At 40.5% G+C, this 20,405-nt stretch overlaps 1 protein-coding gene across 4 annotated transcripts in view; it reads right to left on the reverse strand.

The window, feature by feature from the left end:
* Positions 1–20,405, reverse strand: part of KIAA1549 (KIAA1549 ortholog) — a 182,146-nt gene that overhangs the window by 23,063 nt on the left and 138,678 nt on the right. For 3 of the 4 annotated variants that reach the window (XM_032105392.1, XM_032105395.1, XM_032105394.1), the window contains exons 10-13: positions 20,031–20,215; positions 5,628–5,830; positions 2,122–2,246; positions 947–961 (exon numbers count right to left, since the gene is read on the reverse strand). In XM_032105392.1, coding sequence (XP_031961283.1) covers positions 947–961; positions 2,122–2,246; positions 5,628–5,830; positions 20,031–20,215 — 528 coding nt within the window. The remainder of the gene's footprint in view (positions 1–946; positions 962–2,121; positions 2,247–5,627; positions 5,831–20,030; positions 20,216–20,405) is intronic. The other variant, XM_032105393.1, reaches the window with a different exon arrangement.

The raw sequence follows: 20,405 nt of genomic DNA on the forward strand, positions 1-20,405 counted from the left end.
AATAATGGAGAGGTATTAATACCCCAGTACTGGTCAGATCATGTTTAAACAACTAGATCATATAGGTCACACGCCAGGATCAATGTTCATCACTGCTCCCTGAGCTGAAACTATTAATTGAACTGAGATGTCAGGCAGCTGTGATTTCATATGAAAACCAATACAGCTGGAGACAGAGAAAGGCTACTGCTTCCTGCACCCTCGAGAGACACAGCAACCAAGGTTCATAAGGCCTCATCCAAAATCAGATAAAGTCAATGGGATTCTTCAGCTCATCCACTGGTATCTTAATCATGCCAGAGTATGCAATAAGAGATAAATTCCACACAGTTTCTTTGTATTCCAGTAGGTGATATCCCTAGGATGCAGCTGATGACTCATTGCACACAACCATGGAAAGCAGCATAGTACAGAAGGATGGACAGAAGGTTGGCTATTTTAAGATGGTCAGTGCTATTAGAGGACACAATCCTTATTTTATCACTAGATGTGTTATACATTATCAAAGACAGCATCAGCTTTCTCCTGCCCTATGTTTGCCATGACTCAATCCTGGCAGAGAAAACACTAGTTCACAACAAAATATTTGTGTTTCTTTGCAGGTAGCTCTTGTTTCATTTGGGCTTCCAGTAAAGACGTTAATTCTAACATTATCTCCAACTTGTTTATACAAAGCTGGTTTCAGGACCAACAGCCGCCTTAGTTTTGCTTCTTTCACAGCGATGTTTTCCTCAATAATTTGAAAGAATTGGGAGGAAAAAATTAGAAAAATGTGCTGGATTACTATAATTTGTGTTACTGAGACTTTTTCTATACTTCAATAGCTCAAAAGCAATTTTATTTTCTAAGACTCAGAAGACAAACTCTTCCACCCTTAAGACATAATTGCAGCTACTCCAACACCTCTATTCATATTTGTACTCAACTACCAGCTCTGGTTACTTACCCACTCTGTTTGCTCCTGACAACATAAAGGGAAAAGAAGAGACAACACAGTAATTATGACAAGCAAGTTAGCTAGAATGGCAACTGGAAAAAAACCACAGCAGTAAGATGATTGCATTTACTTTTGAATGAAATGCATGAACTTGGATCAAACTGCCAAATCTCAGCTGCACGAAAAGGGAACTGAATCTCCCATTTAGTAGAGAGCTCTCTGCAGACAGTGCCTCCAATTCTGAATGCTAAAAATAGTCCTTATGATTTGCAAACTGGAGGCACCAAATGCTAAAAAATAGTGTATTTTACCCAGTAAGGGCATGATAGGTAGAAAGGACAAATTTGACACAATCTCCTTGTTGCCTTTACCAGGTAATTCAGATGCAGCAACACCTAACATTTCTATACCAAAGTGAAATGTTAAACCTTACATAAGGTTTTAAGCCAGATAGAAAACGAAGAGACAAATATGGAGTTCCCAGGTAAGAAGAAATGGGAGAACACTAAAACAGAGCAACAGAATTGAAGTCAGATAGGTTGGAGGAACTCAAACCCTCCTGAGATGTTATATCAACTTTACAAATATATAAATATGTATATTTTAGGGCACCTCCAAGAAAAGTAGTGGCACTTTAAACTGAAAGCAAGATGGTTCTTTATAAAAAATACCAGTGTTATTAACATATTAGCACTGAATTTTCATCGTTCTAAAGTACAATTGTGCAGGCACTTTGATGATGTAATTACAACTCATTTGCAGAACTTTTACCTCTCTGGTGTCTTTTTTTTCCTATCACAATTTTGAAGTTAGTGTTACAGACACACCCCCGTGGTCTGAAGTCCTGCTGTGACCTCTACTGCCCATGTAACTGTCTGCAATTCTGGTTCCATGAGAGACACAATTAGGCCTAACTGGAAAGAGTTTTGCTGGGGGTCTGTGTGGGACAAAAGGAGGCAAGATTTGTTCCTGCTAAGCCATTTGTTTCAAAAGTTTGCTGGAATGAAAGGAATGTGTAGCTCTTCAGTTTCAACCGAAGAAACTAAACTAAACAGAAAGGGATTTTCTGTGGCAAAAAGCAGAAAAATCAACAGCTGAAGATGAGTTTAGGAAAGTTGCAGCAGAGTAACTCTTCAACCTGAGTAAAGCACTAGAGCACACAAGGAGAAAAAAAAGTAACAAACCCTTCTTCACTGCTCTGCGCGGTTTGCCCTCGTTTGCAGCAGTTGATGGTCTTGCACCTTCTTCTCCAGTTTCTCTCCCACTGGATTGTTCACTTGCTGTGGATTCAGCATCTGATGGCGAAATTCTGCCACAAACAAAAAAAACCAAACAAACCAACATGTAACACAAGTTTGCAAAGGGGCACAATTCTGACATGCAAAGCATCCTGTGCTAAAATATCTTGTGAAGTCTGTTAAAATCTTCCTCTGTCTATAAGTAAATTTATAATACATTATCACAGCTAGATATTCATGCCACAGTGTTACTGTTGCTGTGTGTGAAAAATGACTACAACAGGATTCACATGTGACAATGTTATTAAGTAATCTTTCCTTTAAAATACACTACAAGAAAAAGCTCTTCATTTGTAACTAGTAATTTACCTCTCAGAAAGAGAATAATTGTATTAGAAATATGAAACCCATATAGGTAACCAGTCTAACATTCAGCCTTACTAACTTGCTGTTCTCCTGCTAACAATACAAATCCATGCAAATATTTTCCTGACTAGCAAAATGTAAGGCCATTCAAAAATGCTTCTTTTATGTATTTATTCCACGCAGTCACAAGATTCTTAAGAACATTTATTATCTAAAAATTACAATCTCACTGCTCGTGGCTTTTGTAGGCAATACAGAAAAATAAGAGTATCATGATTTTCCCCAACAAAATACTTCAGCTGCAAAATTATTCTGACAGTATAAAAATAGAAAAGATACAGGGCCCACACCACTGCCAGACACCAAAGGCTGTCTTTTCACATGGGATCAGCCTTTGTGATGGTGTCTCTAGTGACCATTTTGTCCTGTGAACACTCATATTCTATTTCAGCAGGGAGTTAATCATGGAAAGTGTGCACATGTCTGTGCATTACCTCATAAGTGCAGGATTTGCTTGGGCTAGATTGGTATCTGAACTAGTTACTGAGGCTCTTGGCTAAACATCAACCTGCCTAGAGCCCACAGACTAAGGTAACTATATGTAGCCTGACAAGTCCATTGAAGCTAAATCTACTCCTTGCAGCAGGCAATGCTCTGAATTCAACTTCCCTTTTTCTCCTCACTAAATAATGCCCTGATCTGCAGGACTGTAATACTAATGTCACATCCCAATTAAAAAAAATAATAGCAGGGAAAAGAGGACAAATGGTCCTCAATAAGCTTAGAGATCTGCATCACTGCATCTTTTTCTATGGGGGAAAGGGCGTGCAGAGCTATCATCTCCATCACCTGTGTCTTGGTTCAGCAGAGTATGAGGCTGGAGTTCTGCTTCCAGATCTCCTACTGACTTCCTGTTTCATCTCATTGTGCTCAGCATTCCCCTTCATACTCTTTTCTCAGTCTATCCAAATTATCACCAAGTTATAGGAACATAAATAGTGTTGAGTCAACATCAGTCATTTCTTCTAAGTGCTGAGGAATATGCAGTTGTATACTCTCAAGCCAAAACAACAGGTCCAACTCTCAGCTGGAGCTGCGGGATGCTGAGCTTTCTGAACTCGGCTGTTCTTGTTTGTTGTTTCTTACAGACACAGAACACGTACTCACATCACCACTAGACTTCCTGGCATGTAACATACAACCCTGAACTGAACTGTGATGAACTGCGTCCTGCATTTCCTCAAGAAACATCAAGCAGCTAAATCCAACATAACACAGTATGATACCATTTTACATTTCAACTTCTGCCTCGGGGAATAAATGTCTCAAATCTCAAGCTGACATGGGAACAACAGCATGGCAGAGAGATGATGGCAACATCTCCATAGTTAAGCCTAAAGGAAGATTTTTTCTTAAGAGAATATGAGGCAGAAGAGGGAGATTCTCTTTTGAAAACATTTCAAGTGTCTGAACTACAGGTCAGTCACTCTCCCCTCCGTGCCTAGGAAGATCACGGAGAAGATCGTCCAGGAAACTATGCTAAGGCACATGAAAAGTAAGAAGGGGCTTGCTGACAGCCAACATGGCTTCACTAAGGGCAAATCACACCTGAATTACTTGGCCTTCTACAATGGGATCACAGTGTATCATTAGAATGTTGGCTTCTGAAATTTCTCTTGCTTGGTTTTCTGAATTATTCTAGACAAAACACAGCAGCAACCTAAAATTTAAACTTTTTTCTTATGCTTATCTGCATATAAATATAGATGCCTTCCCTTCCCCCACGTAGCATCTCTGTCCTAGGCCACTTCTGAACTTTTTAAAAGGAACCCATAAACACTTGTCTTTCCAATTTAAACTGCTTTGTTTTAATTTATGTAAGCTACACCAAAACGAGTTAGCTCATTTTTCTTCCATTATTTTCCAGTTTTGCCCACCTTCCACTGTAGCACTGGCAGTGTTCTACTTAAAAGGCCTATAGGGAGTTAGGAAGACAGGCTTAGCATCTGGAAGGGGGAAACTGAGCTTTATGAAGCACACATGGGGTAGATGAAGCAAGGATCTTAAGACAACTGGGGCTTTAGAGGAAGCGAAGAGGGCTGAACAGAGGAGCAAGCTGCGTTGCAGAGACCTGCAGCTCAGTCAGAATCACCACTGGTTTCTTTCTCAGCTCATCCAACTCTGCCCTTGATTGTTTGCTTTTTTTTTCTCCCCCTGTGCACTATTTAATGGGTATAAGCACAGGGAATGCAGAGCTGGAGACAAAGAAGTGTGAGAGTGAGGGAGGAAGAAGAATTAGCAGAAACTGTAGTTCAGAGGGGGTCTTCTCCTCAGAGCTCTGGTTTTTTTCCCCACCTGTTACCTTCCTACTTATCTGCTTTTTTTTTGTGCACAGATCCTTCTTTACTGCATAACTTTGTTACATCATGTATCCTACAAACACAATCCTTTCCAGCAAGGGACAGTCACATCATATGATTACTGGAAAAGGTTAGGAAAATTCTGCTGATGGTTGACAGACACTTCTCCATTTACACAGCTGCCAATTATCATTCCTTTTTCAGAATAAGGCTTGTTTGCTATGAGAGCCACCAGATAATGGTAAATAACAGCATTCCTGCATATTTCCTGAATTTTGGAGATATGGCTTATTTTTGGAAATCCCGACTCTTCATACATGTATTGATCACTATTAATGTAATTGAAACACATTACTCTTTGTCAATGGTTTCCATTTGCTTTTAACCACCCACTGGTTTAGTAGCTAGAGATCACAAAGAAATTGCACTGGAAAACATACACTTGGTGTTTCCAGTAAAAAGCAATGACTTGACTCCAGTCAACTCAGCAGTGTCTTAAATACCCCTCTTAACTGGGTATGCTCCCTTTAAGAGAAAAATGAACACTGAATTCTCACAACCCTGTACTAATGAGTAGCGAGGTGTAAAACTGGTGGCTCGCTAGAAAATGCGAGTTCCGGAGCTCTGGAACAGTTGTTTCCACTGAAATTGCCTTAAAAATACAGCAATCACTAGCCCTTAATAAACTGTTGTCTACTCCAATTTGTTTTATCTCTGTGAACTGACCTCCCTCTGTGCCGAACAGTCTTTGAAGGCTTTGTGGAAGTCTTGGATTTGGGGCTGGGCACATCTCCGTTTTCAGATGGAGTAGTATCCTTAATAGGTCCTGGTAAAGGAGCTGGCTCATGGATAATCAGGACATCATCTTTATTGTGCTGGCCCAGATGCTGCTTAGCAAAATCAAAGCCTTTCACACTGGGGGCTTGTAGCTGTGAGAAAAGAACAAAGACAAAAAACAGGAACCGTAAGTGAACATGAGTACAAAGGCTTTGGTTCAGATCTGCAAACAATGGCCACTGAGAGGATGGCCAGGCTATGGTAGTCTCAGGAATGAACACGAGAGCGCTAGGGAAAAGAAAAATAAACTCTCCACAATTCTGTCATCTTACTGCAGTATAAGACACACAGTTTAAGCTTCCAAACCAACAAATCTAGCTAAAAAAGAGCCTTCTGATGCTGCTACTATTTTTTACTGCTATTTCTTCAAGATTTAATCATTGTGTGAGGAGCTTTTTGTGTACTTGTGAGTGCAAGGCTGTAGACACCTGCGTACAGACTGGAATGGCTACGGCTGCTAGGTCATATTTGTATTTCTTCCAGCCAAAATAGATGCAGGATTTTAAATAATTCGAATAATGTCACTGTTGATCTTTCTCATTTTGAGCTCCCCAAATCTGCAGGAGTCTGGGAGTGCTTGTACAAACACCTAGTTCGTCTGATGAAAGATAAACGCTCTGCAGATCTGAGTTATACAGCAGCCTGGCGATGACTTGTCAGCCAGTACTGATGCCTCCAGAAAAAAAATGAAAATCTCTTAGGAATTTCATACTGAACAGACAGAAAAATATACAAAAGGCTTTGGAATTTAGAGAAATTTTCCCAAAGATCTTATTCAATAGGCATCTTGCTTGAGAAAGACACAGAATTCAGCCTTTTACTTTCATAACTGTATTTATAAAAATAGCTAATCTCACCTTATCAATGACTTGATTCAGACTTAATCAAGGCTCCAAGTTTCAAGCTCTCTGCTGATTTTTTTGGGGTCTTTGGACTAACTCGAAAATCTGAAGAACTAATTAAGAGAAAGTTTTTCTTCAAACCCCACTCAATTTTATGTAGTTTGGAAGTTGAAAGCAGGAAGAAACAACTCCAGTTTTTGACGTGCACGCACACACAACCTGCTGCACACCACACGTACAAAACCCTCTGTGTGTTCCTAGAGCTGATTTCCTGCAAAGTGAAGCATGTGCTGGAGTGCATTGATGGGTGCGTCAGGTTCCAGATGTTTAAATGAACCCCCTTTCATAAAGCTTGGCAGGCCAACACAGCTAACTGCAAACAGACTCCTCTGATATCATGCCAAAGATAAGCTCGCCTGAGGAATATTCTGAAACAATCTCTTCAAAATATTTTCTCAGTAAGCAAACATTTTCCAAATGGTTCTTAGAAAGGGCGATGCAGTTGAGCAAGCCGCCGATTTAAACCAGTAGATGGCAATAAAAGCTCTTCTGTAAAATCCAGCAGTTTATCTGTTGAGGTTCTGGAGTTCATTTCTCACCAAATGAGTAAGCTTGTTATTTGAACAGATCTGGAGGTCTTCCACTATATCCATTTGTCCTGGGCTTTACAACAGTCCATTCAAGTCAGCATTATGGGTGATTCAGTCATTGAATTTATGCAAATGACTGCAACTACAGATTCAAAAAGGCACTGGGGAGCTACACTAGGTGAAGGTGTAACTGTGTCTCCATTTTTTTGAGTCACTGTCATCTAGTGAAGCCTTCCTGAAATTTCCCCCCTTCAGATGTTAAACATTTGTCTTCAGGATCTTGCTTACTTAATTAAAAAAAAACAAACGAAAACCCCAGTATGATCCTTACACCCTCCACCAAATACTTCTGAAGACAACTTTCCACTTCTGCTATCGGAATTATATGGCCAGTTTGCACCACTTTGATTATTGAAACTTCTTAGTACCCCATCTCACTTACGGCCTGTCTGAAGCTATGTCTATTCTCCTAGAAGATATTCCTCAGTATGACAGTTGTCCTTTGAACCTTCAGTGGCTTCCCTTCTTCTACCCCTTTCATACACCCCCCTCCTGCCCCACACAGGCCTGCTGATGCTTCCTGATGATCACATCCTCTACTTCACTACATTCCCCTCCACAGACTCCAGCCCCCTTGGCTCCAAAGATGATGACAGTCCTCACCATGTGCTGGGCACAGTTCTTCCACAAAAAAGTCTGGTGGTGCTCTACCCTTTTCTTATCAACCTGCCAAGTTATTACTGCTTTTTGAATAGTGTGACGGGTGAGGTGGGCAAGGACAACTGAAGAGACAAACATTCCAGGAATACTGGACTTACCAGTATGGCTTTACTTAGAATGCTGCATGTCTGAAGCATGAACTTCAACCTATCTCAGAGTCACTCCAGCAGACTGAGTTTGTAAACCCGTCTGGGAGTAAAAAAACATACAAAAATATAAAATTTTCATATTTTAACTTTGTATAGTCTTATTCCTAGCTGCAGTCCAACATAACCTTTCATCTAAGCACAGTCATGGGAACAGATATATTTATGCGTACATGCACATACGCCACAGCATATGTATCCACAAATGTTTATCTGCAGACAGACCACACAGCAGCTGAATTAAAAGGCTGTTAGTACTGCAAAGACCAGCACTCACACTGTAAGAAATGGCAGTTTGATTATCTGAAACAACCACAACTGGATCCTCTCACACACAGGCACTGCAATAAGGTCTCGAGTTAGAACATCCTAAGTTCAGTTCTTCCACAGGAACTCTCTTGCTCCCTCCCAGCCTGCTGGATCCTTGGCATATGCTGGGCCTTCTGCTATTAGTCAAAGTTGGGCAGAATGTAAGAATGTTATTTGCAAAACCAGGATACCCATCTCATTTCATGCAGAAGCTGGCAAACACACAGTGAAAGGAGAAGGGAATGCAAGGTGAGTCCTTCATGCATGTTTACAGCTGCGGTGGCTAAGACTTTAGGGTTTCAGGGACACTTGCTGGCAACGGGGGACAGGCCAATCTCAGCTTATCACCACCCCAGGCACCACAGAACCTATAGTTATATTTTCCTTAAGTTGGAGCTAGGTGAACTCCTCAGTTGGTCTTACTCTTCCTTGACAGGCAGAACCTTTCTCTCTACCCCACTCTCCTGCCTCTCCCTCTGCCTGCCAGCTGCCAGTACCCATTTGCAGCATCCAAGAACCTGAGGCTCATCACTCTTTATACTTTTAACACCTGGTGTCATAACAAGCTCTGCGTAACATAACAGAGAATAAACCCTCTCAGATTTACGGTACAGCTCTACAGACCTTGCATGTGCAGAACTGGTGTTACCCTCTGGGAATTTAACTGGTAAATCTCTAACAAGTCTTTGTCAACCTCATGCAGACATTTTCCTAAAGTTTTAAAACTTAAGTCAGAAACTAGTAGTTCCCCACAGAATCAGCAAAAGCATTTCCCTCATACCAAACAACCTTCTTGTTCCCTTTCCTTCCACACCCTGCACCCCCTAAGGCTCAGAACGCGCACTAGAGCTTCTCCACAACAACTTCCAAACTTCAGACAGAGCTTTTTATTTTCTCTTAACCTTGTTCTTTGGAAAACAAACTCTTCTTCTCATCTTAAAAAATAGTTTCAATATAAAACTGATACTTGAATGGGAATGGCCTGAATGCTTCAAGTCTTGCAGAGTTCTGTACAGCCAAATATTTCTAGAAATCTCCACCTAAAACAACTTAAGTTGGTATTACCAGCTCTATCCAACGTGTGTATGTTTGTGCATATGAATGAAAAAAACATGACAGAAAAATGTGACAATACAGACATATATACAACATGATACATGACTGAATACGAAAAGATGGTCCTCAAAAAAATTATAAAATCACTTATTAAAAATAATATTATTTGAAAAATAGAAATACTAATAGGATTACTACTGTAGAAATAACATTGATATAAGCCTGCTTTGTTTTCTTTAAAAAAAAAAAAATCTACGCTTCTCATACATCTCCTTGTAGACCACGGCAAGATAATGACTTTAATTGAGACCTGATAGCAGCCAAAATCCACATTTTCAGTGAGAAGTGTCTGAAGGATGCTGAACCACAACTCTGCTTTCTGCAAGACCAGACACCCGATTCAGTGAAATGAATGGTGTTACTCTTGACTGAAGATGTTTCCAACATTTTCGTACAAATTTCTGTGTGCCACCTGCTGAATTCTTTCTTTTCTTGATATCAAGTTATGTAACAGGTTGCATTACCTCTGCTCATCTTGGACTGGCAGTCAGGATACCATGTGTGGATCAGCCACCTACTACTCATATATTAATCAGCACCAAGAAAAGAACGCAGTAGCTTTTTAAGAGCACTTTTTAAGTTGTGCTGATATTGTTACTTGTTCAGGTACCTCAAGTCTCAGCTGCCTTTACCCAGGACTGCACAAAAGCAGTCTTGGCAAAGATTTCTTGTTTTAAATGTAAGTTGTTAGAGGTTTTCATTTATCTTAATATATTTGTGAAAGGGAAGGAGAGAAACTACTCTGAAGCTTACCACCAAAATGAACACGTCTAAATTATTGCACTCATAAGGAATTATATTATTATACAAATGCAGAGCCTGCCAAAATCTTAGAGGAAGATTTCATATTGGTAAGCCAAGAGAGTGTTTTAATTCTATTGTTACAGACTGAGAGAAAAAAATAAAAACCCAAACCAGTATTTGAAGCTCAATTCACAGAAAAATCTAATAATTTCTGCAGAAGCCTACAGAATTTGTGCCCCTCAGTCAAGTCTTATTGCATAAAAGCAGATAATAGTTTCAGTGTGATTCAAGCCACAGAAATACAAAATGGTTGCCAACATACTGTTTTGCTGGATGCAGAGATACACCAGGAATGTCAACAACCTGTTTGTTGCAAGAAAGCAAATGCTGCTCACAGGTCAGTGAGTAACTTCAGCAGAAAGCAGAAGAAAAGAAATACACTTAAGTCAGTAGTCTCCCTGTAGTTCCTATAAGCAGCATTTGAATTTGGACATAATATGAAGAATAATGTATTAAGACAATTTTCTAGTGATTTTATACCATGGTCTTGCCTTGTTCCTTGTAGAGCCAGCTGGATTGAGCACAGGCTGTTTTCTAAGAAAACAAAGGAACTACAAATGTACTTTAGTGTCAGTACAGGACAAGAATCCCTGTAAAGAAGTCCTGCTGACTTACAACCTTACTATCATGCTAGCACATAGAATGTTACAGGATGAAGACACTTTTCAGAAAAAAACCAGGCAAGTGTACAAGCTTAAACACAGCAAGACAATGAAAAAGCCTGTTCTTAAAATTAGTGTGGGTTGAAGATGTAAGTCAGTGTGATTTAAGACAGCTTAAAGCTACTAAACACTGCCAACTGCCTTCACAACCTGAGATGCACACCACCAAACCCTGTGCATATCCCCAGGGCACCAGAGCATAGGTTAGCGTGAATTCACTGCATTACTCCCATGACGCATCAAAAAGGATAATAATGTGCAGTTGCATGTATGCTTGGTAGGATCCTCTTAATTTTAACTCTTTTTTCACTATGTGTCTATTATCTCATCCAAGAAGTCTTCTTGGATCTTCCCTCAAGGATCATTCATCCATACTGGACGCAGTTCACTGTTCCACAAGATATTCAAAACACCTACCAGTTTACCAATAAGCAAGAACTTAGAAGTACTGAGGCATGTTCACCTTTCAGAGTCTCATTTTCTTATTCAGCTCATTTTTCTATTATCATTCCTACATAAGTACAACCTCTGTATTTTTGTCTGCATTGCTCTCCTTCAACATAACCCCCTTCGGGATGATAGCCAGGGACTGCCTGTAAAGTATGCATATAATTTATACATGGGATTCAATAACAATAATGCAGGTCTGATTTAAGGCACAAAACCCCTTCATTCATCAAAAAAGCATATTAGAAGATCTCATAGAAGGAGAGTTCTGACTCCATAGCCACCTTCAAAATACTGAAGAAAGACCCACTTGTATCTCTGGAGGTCTTTTTGTGTCATTGTGTCTCTTTTCTGACATGAGACATGATGCAACCTATTTGTACCATAAGCCGAACTACTTCCACGCCTACTTTAAAAAAAACTCAACACTAAGCATCACTGAGAAATGTGCAGAGGGATTCCTTCACTCGTTGCTGGTTTAGAAAATATGTTTAGGGACCAAAACTAAAAGAAGTCTCTAATTTAAATACCTTCACTTGGTAACAGTGTCTGTATGTAAAAAGAAGTGCATGAGCAATGACAGTTCTCTGGATTTATCACATCTTTCATGGGATGCCACCACCCTCCCACTACAGCAGTGTGACAACCTGTGCCCTCTCTGGCAAGCCTCAAACCAGAAGCAGGATTTTGAGACCTGAGGGCCAAAAAAGAGGCTCCATGTACAAAATACCATTTTCTTATCTTGGATCAAGTATTTCTTTATACAAATGTCGTCTCCCATTTGTCATCACAACAGCACTTTGGTCAACTATTACCCTTTCGGGAAAAGGTAAAGCAGTCGAGCAAACCTGTCCTTGGGGAAAAGAAACATGCTTAGAGTTGCTTGGGCTTCTCCCATCGAGCTTGGAAAAAGCAGTGCACTGTACAGCCAGCACTGGCACAGAAAACCAAAACAAGCTGGTGTACAGCCTCTGGACCTCCTTTTCCCTCCTTTGAAAAGTCAAAGCTGTATTACTGCTTACCACCAAACAAATAGTAAGGAAAGCAGGAATCCCACAGAAAATACCAGCTCAGGAATTTTGCTTCTGGAGAAGGATTAAAAACAAATAAAAGAAACCCCCAAACTTACAAAACTTTATAAAGCCTGAAATTCTCAAGACACCTGTTCTGAAATATTTTCTTCAGACAGATTCTTCTCATGGATTTTCATCATCCCCCTTCTTCTCCTTTGTGCATTTCTTCCTGCCACACTAATATTACCATGACAGCTCAGTAAATTTCACAAAATACAAGAGGGATCATGTTGTTGAAAGCCCATAACTCTGAGTACATATATGCCCACAGGCTGCTGAGATAACTGCTGTAACAGGCAGAATTTTGTTCCTGAATCACACACAGTTTTAGCTTTCCTCCTCAGACAGAAATGCCGCTGGGTGGATACTATCTTAATCACTGTTTGTGAGGTTCCTTTGCACACTGGTTGGATGGAAGTGTGAGGAGTATGTTAGAAGAAGACAGGCAACTTTATAGGATAGACAGGCCACGGCTGTCTGTGTTTCACCAGATTTTCACCCATAAGTTACGTTAAACAATTAACTCCTCTAAGGCCACGCACACAACTCCAGCACCAACTGCAACCTCTAAGAGAGACAGCACAACCAATGAAAAACCTCCAAATTTAGGGAACTCCTTTCCAAACTTGTGAAGCAAACAAATACGTTCTAACATGATTCTCACCATCTGCACAGTGCACATATACCACACATCCTCTCTACAGATAATGAGAAAAGTGCTACCACTTTTAGTTAAAGACTTTAAAGATAGAGCATAGGTCAGCAATTTTCATTTACTTTTTCATGCTGGTATTTTGTTGGGTTCAATGATTCACACATTTATATACCTTAAAAGGTTTTAACATGCACAGAAAGTACATTCACATGTACTACAGAAACATCCCGCCTGCTGAAATGAAACTGCAAGTTTCAACTGCAAGTGGATAGCACATTAAAACCTTAGGCAACAATGATTTAATGTTGGTGCATTTCCTTGCGCCCAAAACAGCTAAATTCTACAGTAGACTTTCTATTGTCTTTTGTTAGGAGAGAGAAATTTATTTCCCCAGTATTAATCTCTTCTCAGAGGTTTACTATGTTTAGGATGGCACAACATTCATCTGTATCTTGAAAATAGATTCTTTTTAACTCCTTTTGAAAAGTAACCACTACATAAACATGACTAAAAATCCACTGATCACCTACATTTTGAATGGCATGTTCACTTCTAGCCTCCCTCTCTCAAAAAGGATGGAAAAGAACTAGAAAATGTTCTGATTATTCAAAGGTTCAAAGGCCAGTTCAAAAGGTCTCCTCTGATTGGAAGAAGAGATGGCAGAGAGGGAATATGACAGAGTTCTGTAAAGTCAGGACTGGCAAAGATGAAATGCCTAGGAATCAGCTGTTCCCTGTCCCCTCCCATACAAGGACTAAGGGACATCACAGAAAACTCAGAAGTAGCAGGATAAAAGCAGAATGAAACAAGATGATGCGGTTCTTCATTTAACATGCTGTGGAAATCCCTGTCAGCAGCTGAGACGGGTTTAGAAGGACCAAAGAAGTTAATGGAAAAGAAGCATGTTGAGGGTTGCTAAATATCATCACTTCTACACACAGTCCTTGAGGCACAAATAACTGGGGGCTGAAGAGTTCCTCAAGGCAAAGCAACCTGTCCTTACTTGCCCTGTCCTTCTCCCCTTCTCTAGGCTTTTTCTTTTGGCATCTGGGCTAGCTGGCCTTTCGGAATGCTCTCAAGACAGATACTCAAGTATCTGTAAGAAGCAGATGGAGACATTTTACTTTTTATACCTATTTGTATAAGCAGTATATCTAAGTGTGGTATTTTACCTCTACCATTTGCGAATAGTTAATCCTCATTACAGAAGAAGAGTTACTACAAAAGAGCTCTTTCAGAGGAATTGCCATCAGAGAAATGTATTGTTGAGAAGTAATTAAGATGTTGAATACTGCATCCCTTGTTAGAATCCAGCTATTGACTCTGAAGGAGATCCGGTACGCCATCCCAAAAAAAGACAACAGTTTGGATAGTTAGTCAAGGTAGCTATTACAAATGAATGATATTTGTTATGCAAACATGAATCTCTTGCATAAACTCATGTCAGTTTTCAAGTAGTTTTTATAAGATTGGTGTCAGATGCCTTTCTTAACAGGAGTCTCTTTTGACTGAATTTTTCTGCAATGCAGAGCTGTTGCCTCGACATTATACAGATGAACAAAAGGATTATAGGATGTCAAAACATCACAAGAATTCTTTGCATCAGGAGCAGAAGCCTAGTATTTAGCCTCCAGCAGGGCTGGGCTCTGATCTCGGGAACATCCAAGAGATAGTCTACTGAACATACAATAATAAGCAAAACTCTCAATTCAGAGGTGTAAAGTTACACCTGACACATGACATTTGGATATCAGATATTCCTGCTTGGGGGGGAATAAAAACCCACACAAGTGCCTCTCAGACATCTTGCAGAAGGCATGACTCATTACCTGTGACCGTGAGCTGATGAGAGCAGACATGCAAGGGCTGGTGACAGTCCCCAGGTGATGATGACACTTAGCTGAGGTGTGCTGGCACATGAGGCAAACTGGCAGCCCTCCAGCTCTGGCATTACCTGTGCTGCTGCTCCAGGAGAAGGTGCAGTACTTTGTCCAAGCTTTTGTGGGGACTAACCCACTCCACCTCTGCCACAGGTAAACACACACAGGAGGGACACTGAGCCAGAACGACATATTCAGTCTCTAAGAACCACCGTGGGGTGCAGAAGGCTCCAGAGAGGAGTGACATCTGACTGGAGAAGTAGGCATTTTTCCCCATGGGTTTTAGGATGTGCCCTTGGGAAAACAAGGAACTGAGCAAGCCACTCAAAGCTATCACTGCAAAAGCAATAACTTCAGCACACCCAGCATTTAGAGGGGAACATCCAAGACCCTCTAAATAAACTGCCAATTAGCTTGTCCACAGGTGTCAAGTTCTCGCCATTAGGGCAGGGAGCCCTTCCCTGAATAATTGTCTACAGCTGAAATTATCTCTGAGATGCTATAGGAAGGAATCTGACATTTTTCTTCAAATGCTTGTACACAGAAGGGAAAGTGAAACCCCTAGAGAACGAGGTTCCATTTTAAATTTTGGATGTCCGCAGAGGAGGAAATAGTATTGCTGATGCTGCTCCCATTGTGGATAACGTGTAAAATGTTTTTTCTGCTCTTTGGGGAAGAGCAAATGAGTGTTTTTGCACAAAAACATCAGAGGCCCTGTACAGAGCAAAATGATGGTTTGGGTATTAAAGAAATTAATTTTTTCATGAAGAAAAATAACCAATGGCAAAAATTCAGTTGACCACAAAAGGCACAGCTTCCTTGCCGGAAAAAAAAAAATTGGGATAAGCAAAAGGTTGGGACAATGTTATGGCAGATATAGGCAATGCCAAGAGAGAAAACCTTGTTATTCAAAAATGCCACTTGTGCATCTTTTTACTTCACAAGGCAAAGACATCTTTATCCAATGCAACAACCCAGGTCACATCAAGGTGAATTTCCAGTAGGATGCTATGGCTTACAGAACAGGTCATGAATATTTGATGTGCCCTTTAAATATCTTAGTATCATCTCTTGAAAAGAATTATCCTTGCACAGACCAATGAATCTTGCATAGATGCACTGCTCTCCCCTGTTTCCTTAACTCTCAGTTTAAAAAGCATACAAATAACTTTGATCTAAGCATGTTTTCCCATTTAATCTCCAGAATAAAAAAGGAAACCTAACGTTTTGCAAGTATTGTTAATCCTGTTTTGACGCAACAGGATGGATTAGCAAACCAGAGTCTCTTCAAGATCCTTTATTTTTCCTTACTTTATGATCAAACCTGGTTTTGCTAGCATCAGTTCCCACAAAAGTTTTCTTTCCCATGTATTTGTGTGTATATTCACTGAAACAGCAGATAAGTAAAAAATCCCTTAATAATAGGCTCCCTTTCTATACTCTTTGCAGAAAGTAACATTATGAGCCTTTTTAAGCAGGATCCTTGTGCCATCCTGTCTGCAGGACATTGATCCTGTAATGAAGCTGGAAGGCCAGATGGAAAGAACAGAAACTGGTGGAGTGGTACATCCAGCGAGCAGAACAGGCCTTTGCCGTGTATAGTCCACCCTGCCCTGTATCACTGCCTTAAGAGAAACACAATCCTTGCTATTATCTATATTACCTTTGAGAATGACCTGGCCTTAAGGGTGGGGCCAAGCAGCACATCTGGACTCAAGCCCAGCTTCAAGGCTGCTGTGGCACATAAATATTGATGCAATCTTGGGTACCTCTGTGGACTTGTCACCGTAGGATCTGGGTATTATTCAACACAGCCATGTCCACTCAAGTGGGAAATCTGCTATTACTGACCATCACAAGTGAGCAGCTGTGACCCAAATAGTCTAAAGGGGCATCCACAGAGCATTTAAGGTACCAAAGCCAGTTAGCTGTGCTGGCATGATGTGCTGGCAGTACAACTGAATTGCTGTGTAGCACAACTACCTGGTGGCCTTCACCTCACCAAGGTGTACCCAAGCAGCCATATCCCATACACCCAAAAAGGCATGTAGGCTCTAATTGCCAGCAGATAACAGTACTGGGTTCCTTCATCAGAAGATAGACTGCGAGGTTAGGCAGCTTATGACTTTTAATGGTGGCCATAAGAACACAGAAATCATACCTACTCTGTAAAAGTAATCTTTTATATGTAAAGGTTTAAAAATAAAACTTGTATTGTCTGAATGAATATCAAAACACTTCGGGAAAATCCAGGAATTTCAAAGCAGAATGAAACAATTAAGTGAAAGAAGAGAAGAAAGGAAACATATGACTAAGAATGAATATGGGGCTACAGAATCCAATAAAATTTGTAGTGTCTAAGAATCTCTCTGAAGAGGATAATGCAACTTTGTAAGAGAGATTCTAACTAAGAATAAAAAGCTCCTGCCCAACCTGTGGCTTACTTATGCAATCTGCATTTACAGTACATCTACTGAATTCTGTCTCTCAGTGTTCCAAGGAACCAGCCTTCCAGTCTTGTCTCTGCAGCATGAAGCAAACAGGCTTTCTCCTCACCCCCAACCCCATTCCAGGCTTTTAAGTCACAGGTAACGTAATTTGCTATCAGCTGCTACTGTGAATTCTAAAGGTTATTATGCTGCCCACTGATCTGCTATGTTAAAATGGCTAATTAAAGACACTGAAGAAAGACTGGTGACACCCCTGGAGATCCACCAGTGCAGTATGATACCTGATTTCAGCTGAACAAGAAATGTGTGTCTCAGTTTCTTGTCTTCCAATCAACACACATCTTCAAGCACAAAACACATTATAGACTTATTACAAGGTTGAAAAGCCTTGTTTTCTATTTCCAGTATGGAAATATGCCATACATACGCTAATGAAAAACTCTACATTTACATTAATTTTTTGTTAAATATTAACAGAAGTAAGAAGAGCTAGCACACTATAAATGCATCTTTGTCTTTTACATATATAGATTCCAAGATAAAAACTCAGATCTTTAACCTAAATATCTTTCTATTTACAGATGTAGTGCAGGCTTTCACCTCCCTTCAGTGCCAAGGTCAAACTCTGAAAATAGAGAATGGAAATAATTGTGGCTGTGGTGAGGAAGGGGGAGGCTGAGTCCATTTTTATGGAGTTTATTTACAGACATAAATCCCTGACCACATGATGACACTCCTTTGATCACTTCTTTGCATTTACTCTAATAAAAAGTATAAAATACAGAGACAATTTTAGAGGGCAGGATCAGACCAAATGTCCCTAATAATTTGTATGCTGTTTTGACTGTCTGGGGGTCTTTGGTGGTGGTTAAACACACACTACTCAGACCCAGAATTCCAACCCACTGTTTGAAGACATGAAATCCCAATGACAGCCTAATAGCAAGGAAGCCAGAGCACTGCTTTTATTCTGGGGAAAGGAGGAAATGGTTTGCAAAGTAGGTTCTTCCAGTTGCTTGATGTGCAAAGTGATAAAAATGTAAGAGACTTTTTATTGCTTTACCTCCAGTAGCACAAGGATTGAACTAGATGTCCACACTGGGTCTTTCTAGTTTGCTTACAGCGACTTCCCCAAAGAAGGCAAAGTGACAGGTTCCCCAGGCAATCCAAAATGAGACTCACATATAAACAAGTTTGAGGCTTCTGACTCATGAATGATTAAGATGAAGAATATTGTGGAAGCAGTGGGGAAAAGCAACTGAGCCATTTTCTTAAAAGAAAGTAATTATATGAAGGATGTTTCTGGCCTTGCAGCCAATACAACCCAGCTGCTTCCTTACAAAAAAAAGCTTGTGACAGCAAAGAGGTACTGAAAATGTGATCAAAGAGTGTACCAAGGGTAATGGTCCTCTCTTGCCTCTTCTGTATGACCCTACTCAAATTAGTCAAAACTACTGTGGGGAACTTCCTCAGTCAAAAATCTGTGTTAGATATTACCACAGCAGAGGTGAAACACGGTACCAGGGGGTGGAGTTCATCAAAAGGTACCACTTGTTGCCAGCCTGGATTCTGACACACAACCCGCAGTCGCAAGGCAAGTGGAAGTTACTATTGATTTGTTCTGACTGCTTTGGAAGTGTAAGCGCTTTCTGTTTCTCTCATCTTTCACACCATTAATTATCTTGAAAGAGAGCATGGTGTACAGACAAGGCTCGTTATGGAGGAAACTGTGTGACTGAACATGAGGTGACAGTGCAAGAACATGACTGCAGTGCCACAGGATTAGCACAGGCAGATTATTTTTCCTTTATTAATGCCTCTGAAGGTCTAGTCAATAATAAGCATTTCTGACACATGCAAGTTGTCTTTGGTTGTAAAAAGAAAATAACCTTTCAGGCACTTTATCATTCTTTTTACTGAATACATCCTTTGTGAAAATCCTGGGTCACAAATTTTTTGATTTACAGTCCTGGGCAAGAAAAAGACAAGGGCACTGAATTTCTCACCATCCTAACCAGCACTATGGCCAACATGCTCACTTATGCAGGCACACACAGATCCACTAATGAACGTTCTAGTACTGCAACAAGCTCTCACAACTGCAACAAAAAGAGACCTGGCAGAACACGGACCAGCCAGGATAGGGTCTAGCAAATTCCAGTTCCAGCATGAGGTATGATGGGTGGTACACTTTAGCTGTCAACTTTGGTTAGCAGAAGCTCTCCAAAGAAAAATTCAGCCTTCTGGGGAAAACAGGGTCAGTGATTCAAGACTCTACATTTCTTCTTATTCAGTCCCAGCCACAGCCTTGAAATGAAGTGATAAAGAAATGTTCCTTTCAGCCGCAGTGGCCACATTTCAGAGGGATGGATCTATCTAATGCAGTATCATATACTCAGGAGAATAAATAAAACACTACAGGATTCTTGACTTCAACTATCATTAGACTACTTTCCTCCTTTCCCCCCCTCCCCGAACTGGAATGCTCTGAAACTGTGTTTACACATGCTAGTTAAGGATGCCAGGTGTTCCCCAGAGTCTCACATTCGTTTATGCTCAGAATACTCAAGCTCCTCTCAGCACAGCTTCCCCTTTTACCTTCTGTCGCTGCTGAATGTTGCTCATTGTGTCTGGCTGAAACTCCAGCTTGTCTGTTCGACAGAGCTTCCAGTATAAAATAATAACAATCAGGAGCACCACGGCAACTGGGACTGCCACCCCAACGATAATCCAGAGGTTGCTATTCTGTGTCTCTGAAGCAGACTCCTTCATCTTCTCCACAGCTGTAAAGTTAAAAGGAAGATAGCAATATTATGTGGTTATCTTTTAAACTGAGGGCACTTCAAGGTTATGTATTTTTATGTTCTTGTAAATGCTAGTTAAGGAATTTATCAGAAACCAGCTGTACATCACAGGAAATGTCATACCAGTGTAAGTTAAGGTATGTCACGCTCAGGAAGCATGGGGCAGGAG

Source organism: Corvus moneduloides, chromosome 4 (genome assembly GCF_009650955.1).
Source record: "Corvus moneduloides isolate bCorMon1 chromosome 4, bCorMon1.pri, whole genome shotgun sequence".
Lineage (NCBI taxonomy): Eukaryota > Metazoa > Chordata > Aves > Passeriformes > Corvidae > Corvus > Corvus moneduloides.